The following is a 12,221-nucleotide window of genomic DNA, read 5'->3' on the forward strand; positions in this document are numbered from 1 at the left end:
ACTCGTACTTTGCACGTCAAGATATTCCAAAAGGAGGGGTATCTATTTACAGAAAAAACACAATGGAGAATGTCTCAAGCTTGCATTTGGAACTCCGCAGTATCCCTCTGGTATGTGAGATTTCGGGTGTGTCAATCAAGCTCAAAGACAGGAAATCGCTTTTTGTTATTGGTGTATATCGCCCCCCTAACAGGGATCGTAACCTTGTCGGCTCCTGTCTGACACCTTGAACTCTTTGCCTTCAACATTCAGGTCCAAAGTTATACTTATAGGTGATGTAAATATAGACCGACTAAAGCCTTCGTTGAATTGCTCTCTTTTTAATGACCTTTTATTATCCCACAACTTAACAAGAGAGCAGCTACCAGCAACCAGGATTACCCCTACTACCAAAACATCTATTGATGCTGTGTGTACTAATTTCAGCAAAGACATAATCTGGGAGATATTAAATGCTTCAATCTCGGATCATACTGGACAACTGTGCTATCTTTCTTTTCCTGCTGAGCACACACAAACTAATACATCAACCCGCAGACACATTAACGCCAAGAATCTTCACAATCTTAAGCTAAATCTTGCAGAGGAGAATTGGAACGCTGTCTTTAGTTCTGTTACCGTGGATGATGCATACAACTCCTTTATGCAGTTACTCCTTGAAAACATTGACGTAACTTGTCCTCTGAAAAAGTCTAGACGTAATCACAAACCCGAGATGTCTGCAAAATATGACCACGAAGCTAGACTCCTAAAACAAGAGTTTCTAGATGCTCAGAGAAAGTTCTTGCTCACCAACTGTATCCAGGACAAACAAGAAGCTTCTAAACGGAAGAAGGCTTATGATCTTAAACTTAGATCTCTTAGAAGAGAAATAAGTGCATCTAAGATAAATCAAGCCGTCAACAAAAGCAAAGCCATATGGCAGACCATCAACTGCGAGCGAAATAACAGATGTGATGTTTCCTCGAACTCAGTCAAACTGCAAATCGAAGGAAGGGAAGTGGAGGACCCTGTCGAAGTTGCCAATTTGTTTAATCACTACTTTGCAACTGTGGCTGAAGAAACAATAAGGAACAACCAAAACCAGGAAACCAAAAAGCAAGATCGATCGTCCAGAGTTTCTAGCACTGACAAACACAATGTAGTCTTTCCAATGCACAACCTCAAGCCGGTATCCCAAACGGAGCTCTTAGAAGTGATTAACTCCCTCAAACCTAAATCATCAACAGGGATAGATGGAATATCAGCTAGGATAGTGAAATCCTGCAGACAGGAGCTTCTGCTGCCCTTGCTTCACGTAATTCAATTATCACTCACACAAGGTAATTTCCCATCGAACATGAAGACAACGAAGATCTCTCCCCTACACAAAAAAGGAACTCGACTTGACATTGGGAACTATCGACCAATATCTTTGATTCCAACCTTTTCGAAGATCCTGGAGAAGATTGTCTTGCAGAGGCTTGTAACGGTTATAATATTACGAGATCAGAAAACGAGCGTTCGTACGAATTCAAATGGCCCGCGCAGAGTCATTAGTTCACCGAGCGGCCACGCACTGCGCTAGCGTCGCGACTCCTATAAAAGCCGCTCAGGACACGGGCCAGTCGGACTTGAGTGCTGGGCGAATAGCTAGCAACATCTCCCTGGTAGGCCGAGGGCGGAATAGCCCGGTAATAACCAGTGGTGGAATAACCCTGGAAACGTCGAATACTAGGTGTTAGGCCGAGGGCGGAATAGCTCTCGGATCCGCGCATATACATCGCGAAACCGTAGGTCGAGGGCGGAATAGCCCGGTAATTAGCCAGTGGTGAAATAACTCTGGTATCGTCGAATAGTAGGTGTTAGGCCAGGGCGAAATAGCTCGTGGACCCGCGACAATCGAATCGGTTAATCGTAAGTATAGTTGGTTTTTTAATTCCAAAAGTGAAACACGGTATATCCATTAAGTAGAGGTTTTATTTTATTTTCGAAGTTAAGATTTTAGTTAATTACGACCAGTGTTTCACTCACGGAATTAACGCCAAATTACTAATTTGTTTAAATTAAGGCCTAACCCGGGCAGTGATGAATGTGTCATTTACTGAAAGCTGATGCTTTAACGACCACATCTGAGCCCATATTTTAAAACTAAATACTATTATCATTACCACTAACCATGGACTAACTCAATTAGATTAGCTATCCGAGGCCGACAGTACAATTTTGTCCTAGGACGAAATTGCACCGACACAAATGGCGCTGCGAACAGGGACTTGGTAATTATATAGTTATCGATCGTAAATTTTTGCCATTTTGGCTGGCGCCCGAACGAATTGTTTTCAGTGAATGAGAATATTAAAACATCGAAAATGCGAGTTTTACAATTGTTCTTAAACATTTGGTCTTATCTTCTCTGGCCCGTATACTACGTAGTTACTCCGAGTAAAACGATTGCGGAAAAAACTCTCAGGACTACGTCGAGCACCGCGAGTAGTGCTACAAGTACGGGTGCAATATCGAAAACGACCAAATCGATCGAAACGACTAGTACTTCAACGATTACTACTACTACGAGTACTGGGGCGATATCGAAACCGACCAAACCGATTGAAACGACTACTGCGACAGACGCAATGTTAGCTTTGCCGATAACGACACAAGCTGTAGAATTAAGTTCGAAAACTCCGCCGGAAGAAGATCCTAGGACGAGTTGGATAAGGTCGTTAAATAAAGACGAGCTTAAGCGAGAGATGGATAGGTATGGGTTAGATTCGTCGGGAACAATGGACGAATTAAGACGCCGATTCTCGAAGTTTTGGAAAGAGGGAATTCCCCGAGGAAACCAGCAAACTCCAACTAATGATTCGGAAGGAGAGACGATTTCTGTAACGGGAAATCAGTTGTACGTTAGGCCAAACTCGATTGATGTGCCTAGTAAAATACCAGGTCACGTGACCACGAGCGAGGTTAATAAAATTAAAGAAATTTTAGGAATGCCAGAATATGTACCGTTCGAGGAATTGTGCAAATCAGTTGCAAATTTAACACGACGATCGACTACTTACGATACTAACGAGCCAACACAGCCAATGCGAGGCACGGGCGGATTAACTTACAGCTCGTTGCCTATTATGAGTACGCAAACAGTTACGTCAAATATGCCTACTCTTAGCAAAATGCGACATTTGCCGGACGAATATAATACTACGCCATCAGTTTGTAGTATTGTTAGAAAATGGAATGTGAAGTTTGACGGACATAAAGATCCCATATCATTCCTCGAACGACTTGACGAGTTAATCGAAGCATACGGGATTAACGATGACGAGATACTTAAAGCACTTCCCGAATTGCTTACCGGTACTGCACTTTTGTGGTACAGAAATGGGAAAGATTTCTGGCCAACATTCGCGACGTTTAGAGATAGTTTCGCGCTACAATTTCTGCCACAGGGTTATCAGCGAAACCTTGATGAAGAGATAAGGCGGCGAACACAGGGCGAAAAGGAGCCTTTTAGGGACTTTGTAGTTGCGATAACGACGTTAATAAGAAGGAAAGGCGGGCTATCGTTACAACAAAAGCTTGACATTATTTTTACCAATATGCGACCGGATTACAAGTTAACGATGAGGAGAGGAGAAAAATATTCTCTCTCGAGGAGATGATTTCACAGGCGACGCATGTTGAGAGTTATATGCGCGACAAAGCGTTATATCGCCCGCCGCCGCCGCCGTCAATGGCCCTGGTACCGGAAACCGCATATCAACCACGAAAACAACCGGAAAAGCATTTTTTCCAATGCGTCGTTAACGTACCGGAATCACATAAAGACGAACATAGAGACTACGGAAAACATAATGAGGGAATCAAATCAGTCAACCAAGTACACAATAAAACTTATTTTCAGAGAGACGGCTCTAACCAGCGGTGGAATAATCGCACGGTTTATCAGGGCAGGGATAACTACAATACACGTAGGCCGAATGCCGCGCATACCGCAAATATCGCGAGTATAGGAGAATGTAGGCAGGTGAAACAAACTGCACGACGACCGATCACATGCTGGAATTGCGATAAAATAGGGCATTTATACCGAGATTGCCGATGCCCAAAAGTTTTAAAATGTTTTAACTGTAAAACTGTTGGTATTAAAACAGTCAATTGTAGGTGCAATCTGGGAAACGAAACTCGGACTCTGGTGGTAGGAGCTCATACCCAGGTTACACAAAAACCCTCTAGTTGGAACGATTGGTTGGAGCGTATTAAAATATTTCCGATGGGTTTTGGGTCAGTCAAAGATCCCACGGACAATCGGCCGTACGTTGCGATTTCTATTTATGGGAAAAACTATTTGGCTCTTTTGGATTCTGGGGCAGCTGTGAGCCTGATTAGTTCCAAAGTGGCGAAACACTTGGTAAGTTGTGAAATTAGGCCTAAGCCAGTTTCTATTGAGACTCGATTTGCGGACGGTACTACTGCTAAACAAACTGAGCTTTTCGAGTTTGAGGCTACGATTGACGATAGGAAAAACGTTTTAAATGCAGTCCATCTACCTTCGCTGACTAGCGATGCTGTTTTGGGAGTAGATACGCTACATAAACTAGGCTTGATCACGTACAACGTTAAAACTTGTCATTTGAAACAAGATGACGAATTTGAAGTCACGAATCGTAAAGAGACTGATAACAGAGTTGCCGATGTTTTGTCACAAAACCCCGTTAAGCAGCCACCGGCTGAAGATGTACGAGTCACAATCTGTCCCGTAGTCGCGCATTTCAAGCCTTCGCTACAAACCTCAAAGGTTAACGAGCAACCAAACCCAGATCGTGGGTATCATACTTCGTTTGGGAAAGTAAGCAAATGTCCGTCCTCATACGACAAATATACTTCGGAATTAGGAGAGCCAGAGCGTGAGGTAAAACATGCAAAACGGATACGGCGTTGTACGAAATTGTACGATGACACCCAAAAGAACCTCCGAACTGCCTTAAATAGACAGGCTAACCTACGGAGGAGCGATGTGCGGTACAATGTTGTTCGGTCCGTTCTAAAGCGAACTCACGTGCTCTCGTCGAAAACCGAAGCTATTGCGAGTCGATTGGTGCCGAAATATGAAGGGCCCTGTTATTGTCATAGGTCAGTACAAAGTAAACCCCTCGAATGGAAATAGAAACAAGTATTTCGAGTTAAGGGTCTTAGGCCTTTTCTCGGACGGCATGACGATTTGATGTTGAAAAAGCGTCTTTAACATCACAAGAATATTGTTTTATTTTGTACGAGAGTTTTCATTTCAGTTACGTGAGATGATGGCACCCATTGTTGATTTCTCTGAAGTGAGAGAATTTTTTTTCATGCATTTTTTTCTCACCCCGAACTAAAGAGGGGGTGTAACGGTTATAATATTACGAGACCAGAAAACGAGCGTTCGTACGAATTCAAATGGCCCGCGCAGAGTCATTAGTTCACCGAGCGGCCACGCACTGCGCTAGCGTCGCGACTCCTATAAAAGCCGCTCAGGACACGGACCAGTCGGACTTGAGTGCTGGGCGAATAGCTAGCAACATCTCCCTGGTAGGGCGAGGGCGGAATAGCCCGGTAATAACCAGTGGTGGAATAACCCTGGAAACGTCGAATACTAGGTGTTAGGCCGAGGGCGGAATAGCTCTCGGATCCGCGCATATACATCGCGAAACCGTAGGTCGAGGGCGGAATAGCCCGGTAATTAGCCAGTGGTGAAATAACTCTGGTATCGTCGAATAGTAGGTGTTAGGCCAGGGCGAAATAGCTCGTGGACCCGCGACAATCGAATCGGTTAATCGTAAGTATAGTTGGTTTTTTAATTCCAAAAGTGAAACACGGTATATCCATTAAGTAGAGGTTTTATTTTATTTTCGAAGTTAAGATTTTAGTTAATTACGACCAGTGTTTCACTCACGGAATTAACGCCAAATTACTAATTTGTTTAAATTAAGGCCTAACCCGGGCAGTGATGAATGTGTCATTTACTGAAAGCTGATGCTTTAACGACCACATCTGAGCCCATATTTTAAAACTAAATACTATTATCATTACCACTAACCCTGGACTAACTCAATTAGATTAGCTATCCGAGGCCGACAGTACAATTTTGTCCTAGGACGAAATTGCACCGTCACAGGCTATTAGAACATCTTTTCTCTAATCAACTCTTGACAGAGAGACAACATGGTTTCGTCAAGGGAAAATCCACAACCACGGCACTTATTGACTTCGTAGAGTCCGTCATTGATGATATAGACAGTGGTAACAACGTTGTCGGCATTTTTGTTGACATGAGTAAGGCGTTTGACTGCCTGAGCCATGACTTGATCATCTCAAAGCTTAGCTCCTTGGGAGTATGTGGAACGGCTCTTGGTTGGTTTACTCAGTATCTGAAGGGTCGAACGCAGCTAGTCGAACTCAGCCACTCCAGGAATAGGACTATCACCACCGTTAGATCTGAAGTACGCCCAGTGTCCAGAGGAGTTCCACAGGGGTCCGTCCTGGGACCGGTACTTTATATCTTATCGACGAACGACCTTCCAGATACCACCGAACCCTTCAGTAAAGCTATAATGTATGCGTATGACACTGTCTTGCTTTCTTCAAACTCACCCATCAACAACGTAGAAGTCAATGCCTACATTGGTTTGAGCCTAGCTGCGGAGTACTGCGACAATCATGACCTTGTTTTCAACGCCTCAAAAACCAAGCTAGTTTCATTTAGCAACAGGAAAAGTTTCGTCTGCTGTATTCCCGACATTGACTCTGTTAGCTCTGTAAGACATCTAGGAGTCATCATTGACGAACATCTCGCTTGGGACGAACACATTGAAGCACTCTGCCATAAGCTAATCACCGCAATTTTCGCACTGAGAAGAACAATGGCTGTGAGCACAGAAGAGGCGGCACTAACAGCATACTATGCCCTTCTTGAGAGTATTCTCTGTTATGGCATTGTGGTGTGGGGTGGATCGTCGGCACAGAACCTTAACAGAGTTCTAATCATGCAAAAGAGGGCTGTTCGAACCCTGACTGGCATTGAGACAACAGATAGTTGCAGACCAGAGTTTAGGAGGTTAAAAATCCTGACCGTAGTCAACCTCTTCATACTACGGACTCTTACCATTGTCGACTCTTCCAGGACCTGTCGTCATCAGGAGGTGCACTTATACAACACAAGACGAAGAAATGATTACAACCTTCCTGCTCACAACACAAGGCTCTATGAAGAGCCCTCATACATGCGTGCCAAGTTTTTTAACGTCCTTCCCGTCCACTTGAAGTCTCTTCAACCCAGAAAACTGAAGAAAGAACTAAAGTGCTGGCTGTTACATAGACCATTTTATAGTCTGAATGAGTATTTGTCTTGGCAAGAACTTGAATAAATCATCACTGCAAGAACTCTGATCAGCAATTTTTTATTCTTAAAAAATAACAATTTGTATTGACTTTTATATAGCAACTGCACAATTCTGTATTGACGCCCTTTCAATCTTAAAGATTGTAAATAAAGTATTCTTGTATCTTGTATCTTGTACTTACCATGAGATCTCTTGCGTGGTAAGGCCTGCGCAGTGGATGACGATGGTGTATAGTAGTAATACTAATGGTCTACCTATTAACAAAAATGTCCCACTTATGGATTAAATTATAATAAAAGAAAAAGGCGCTTTACAATAATCTTATGGAACATAGAATGTTGTTTCATCTAACGGAATATTATAGATGAACCAACTTCTTTCAAAAATGAGTCCAATGTTCTATTTTTAAATCGATATTCCTGACACAAGATCTTCATCTTCTCCTGGTTCTTTACAAGATTTTTTTTCTTTCTTGTCTCCTCCACATCATTCTCAAGAAGAAAAGCTCTTTCAGACGAATCGTCCTTTTGAAATGCTTCAATTACGGTCCAAATTGAAGGGTTCAAATGTCCAACAAGTGTATTGAATTTGTTGTTCCATGCTTCGCACAAGTTATTTGTGCGATGTGCGTCTTGAAGAGTTGATTGTTGGACGTTCCATGTCTTCGGAGGGAAAAAAGGAGTGTAACCGAATCCAACTCCATTGACCAAAAGGGTGAAGCCCTTGGAAGCGCAAAATCAATGGTGGGATTCCGGCACAATATTGCTGAGGTGGAGGACCAACAATAACAACACAAGAGCTGGCTGGACACAAATATAAATTTATTTATTCTAATATATATATATATATATATAAACGCAACAATGATACTTAAATAACAATAATAAATAACACATTGCCCTAGCCAAGATAATAATTAAGTTAAAGCTTTTAAAACATTTAAAAATTTCTTTAGTAAAAATACAATTTAATTTAAAAATGAAAATCGAGTTAAGTGACATTAGGCGTAAGTGACATTTTGCAAAAGCATTTAGTATACTAACTCAAACAAATTTAAAACAAATTAGCTTAGGTGGCCACCTTATAAAAATCATTTAAAACAATTAATTTAATGCCTTTAGTCCTAGGCCTACATTAAATAATTTTTACATTTGAACGAACATGAAAAACATTTACACATATCAACAAATGTGGTCGCCTCGCAAAAATATATTCCAAGCGGTTAAAATTAACCGTCAAGGGCAAAAAAAAGGGTTTTACCCTCAATCAAGGGGTGTGAAACAGAATTAAGGAATAGAATTTAAAATAGGAAAAAAAATTAAGTAAGTAAATTTAGAGAGGAAAGACTAATTAGTTAAATTGCAGGTAAAAAGATTACAGATTTTGTTATATAAGTTAAAATAAAAGCCTATGTTGAGTGAGATTTCTTCATGATGGATGAGACTCTCCAAATGGACTGGACTGACCTGACCGTAAAACCTTGCTGGTATCCAGGTGAGTTAGCAGGAAGTAGAAGTAGGCCGAGAACATGGTGGCCGCTTCCCAGACACTGCAGCACGGTATTAGGCCGGAGTAGACATAGGCCTAGCTGCGTAGGTGTCACCATCAGTGGGTGGTGGTGCACAGTCAGTGGTGTGACGCAGTCCCATCCGCCCGGGAGAAGGCTCATCGTGGTGCAGTTGTTAGCATTCTAATGGTGGCAGGTTTCAAGTGGAGTCGCTGACCCTGATACAAAGTATAGATCACTGACCTGGCCTAATTAAGCTAACATGTCTCGGAGTCCATATATTTAGGTTGCACTAGGCCTGAATAATTCAAAGGGCGTAAAACATTCTCTTTACCTGCAGTCAGCGACCACATTTTTACAAAGTTGTTCTGTAGTCTAGCCTAATCAACATGGTTCTCTAGAGAAAGGTAACATGATCTCACATGAATAAAAGTGCATGAATGTGCTTGCTTACTATTCACAAGTTTAGGACAAACAAAATGGATATTTAAGTTATTATCTTGGCTAGGCTACTGTAATTGACCAGAGCAACAATTTAGGCTAGCAAAAGTTACTAGCACAAACAAAATTAGAACTAGCCTAGAAACTTTTGACATGATTGGGTCCAGACCAGCTCACAGTTAAACACAGAAATTACACAAAATGACTCAAAAATTACACAAAAATGACGTTAACACTTTAACTTGGTCTTTTAACCTTAAACATGAAAATTGGCTCAACTTTTAATATCACTTGTACTGACAAAGTTAACTCAACGAGGCATGCACATTGTGTTATCTAGTGGACTCGAAACTCTCAGAAAACAGTACAATAAACATCAAAATGACTCTATAAAACATTTCTGAACGATAGTGAAACAGTGAAAAATGAAACAAAATGAAATAAGCGAGGACTAGGCCTGGCGAATTCAACTTACCCGTGGTATGAAAACTCTTAGCCTAAGTACGTCATGCTGACGATGATGGAAAGGGACCTATGAAAGTAAAAACTTCAGGGTTCAGAAAAGAAAACTCTTCCGGAAGAAAACCCCGTTGTTTTGGAACAATCTCAAACCCAAAGTCTGAAAAACGGGAGCCACAAAATGTCATCCGACGAACGTCCAGCAGACGCGGCCAGTAGTACCAACCACGCAACAAATTAAACAGTGCCGTTGAGCATTGAGCACGTACACACGGCACAACCTCCCCCACGAAAACCTAACCTCCCGGGGCAACAACAGAAAACCAGGTCAACGACTCTGTCTTCTGGAAGGAAAACTCACTTCCAGGGGATGATTTTGCTGGGCCCAGCAATGGCAAAGAAACAAATTCGACACAACAGAGTAGTTCACATTCCTACACTGCAGGGTGATCAGGCCTACAGGGCAGGAACCTAACCTAACCTAACCTAAGATCTGGCTGTCCCCGAAAAGCCTTCAATTGGGAGATGTGGGCCTTTCTGAAAATGACCCCAGTGTCGGGGTGAGCAAGCCTCACGGTGACGGGAGACAAAAATTTCATGATTTTGTGTGGACCAGACCACCGATAACACAACTTCGCAGCACGCTTGTCTGCAGCACAACTGATTGGATGAGTTTGACAAAACACTAAATCACCAACCTTGAAAGGGTTTGCCTTGCGTCCTTCATTGTACCGTTTCCGCACCCTTTCCCTGCTGGCAATGAGATTTCTCTTAGCAGCGTCCCATGACTTTCGGACGTCACTAACGCCAGGAACAGGTAACAACTCCGCCACTCCCCAGAGATTTGAGAGTGGAGAAGAGGGTGGGTAACCAAGGAACAATTCGAAAGGCACGGCTTTGTGACTCTCATGCCGGGCAGAGTTGAAAGCCAACTGGAGCCACTCAAGTGACTCGTCCCAAGTGGTTTGTTTTTCTGCATGGTAGGCAATCAACGCAGCCTTCAGGTTGCGATTGAAACGCTCGGCATGAGAAGGTTGGGGATAATACGGAGATGTGGTGATATGTTCCACCCCAAGTCCGAAACAAAAACGGTGAAACTCCTTGGAGGTGAATTGAGGACCATTGTCAGTGACAAGTTGGGTGGGAACGCCAAAGTTTTGGAACAGACGGCTCTTCAAAGCCTTGACGGTGAGGCAGGTGGTCGCTTGACGGAGGGGAAACAACCAACAAAATTTTGAGAAGGCGTCAACGCAAACAAGTAGGTAGGTGTTACCTGACCTGCTACGTGGGAACGGGCCCACATAGTCGATGAAAACCTTCTCAAAGGGTCGGCTGGCGACCTCCGAGGCCAACAGTCCAAGTTTGGAGTTTTGTGCGGGCTTGCTTAGACAACAAAGCTTGCAAGCTCTCACCCTTTCAGCAATGTCTCTGTCCATTCCCTTCCAAATGAACTCCTTGCGGATTTTTGCAATGGTTTTGTGAATGCCCAGGTGCCCACCTACAGGAGAAGAATGGAAGTAGGCAAACACCATGGGAACCAAAGCACAAGGGAGAACAATGCGGGTACCGCCTCCATACCTGGGACGACAACAGAGGACTCCCTTGGAGAGGGAGTACGGGGGCTTTGGGGTGCCAGACTCGATGCCTTGCATGAGGGGACCGAGCTCGGGGTCAGAACGCTGGTGCGGAGCAATGTCTCCAAACGCCAGGGGAAACTCCAACAGCACCGCACCACAGCTGGGATTTTCTCCAGGTGTGGGAGCGTCGTGATACATCCGAGACAAGGCATCGGCGATGATGTTCTGCGTACCCCGCACATGCTGTACCTTAAATTTTAAGGCAGAAATTTTGACAACCCAACGCCCTATCTTACCAAGCTGGCGAGGGTGCGCCAGCAGCCAAGAAAGAGCCTGGTTGTCTGTCTCGAGGAGAAACTCAGCATGTTCAAGGTAACGCCGGAACTTGTCAACGCCAAACACCACCGCTAAACACTCCAGTTCATAGACAGACGAAGCTTTCTTTTCTGGAGGTGTAAGGGTGCGTGACGCAAACGCAATTGGTTGTCTGACACCATCAATTTCCTGGGAAAGCACCGCCCCAATGGCACAGGAGGAGGCATCCGTCTGTAAAACAAACGGCCGAGAGAAATCAGGCATCCGGAGCACAGGAGGCTGCATGATAGCCTCCTTGAGACGCTCAAAGGCCGACTGCTGCGCATCTCCCCATTCAAACCTTGCTCCTTTCTTTCTGAGCGCATTGAGGGGAGCAGCGATTTCAGCCACATTGGGGATGAAACGGCGATAGAAATTCACCATCCCCACAAAACGAGCGACACCCTTTGCGTCCCGAGGGGCGGGGAAATCCCGAATACCTTGTGTCCGGGCTGGATCAATGCGTATTCCTCTGGAAGAGACCATATGCCCCAAAAAGGAAATTTCATTCTGGGCAAA

General features: G+C 43.7%; 1 protein-coding gene across 1 annotated transcript; it reads left to right on the plus strand.

Annotated features, from left to right (window-relative positions):
• Positions 1 to 426: 426 nt before the first annotated feature.
• Positions 427 to 10,246, plus strand: LOC128982192 (uncharacterized; the record flags this gene model as incomplete). The annotated part of the gene is made up of 3 exons (XM_054401256.1): positions 427 to 1,322; positions 6,178 to 7,078; positions 10,123 to 10,246. Coding segments are annotated over 3 exons (1,921 nt in total), but the record flags the coding sequence as incomplete, so codon positions are not given.
• Between the last annotated feature and the right edge of the window lie 1,975 nt (positions 10,247 to 12,221).

Source organism: Macrosteles quadrilineatus, unplaced genomic scaffold (assembly GCF_028750875.1).
Source record: "Macrosteles quadrilineatus isolate MER2022 unplaced genomic scaffold, UCM_ALF_1.0 Scaffold_160__1_contigs__length_243904, whole genome shotgun sequence".
Taxonomy (NCBI): Eukaryota; Metazoa; Arthropoda; class Insecta; order Hemiptera; family Cicadellidae; genus Macrosteles; species Macrosteles quadrilineatus.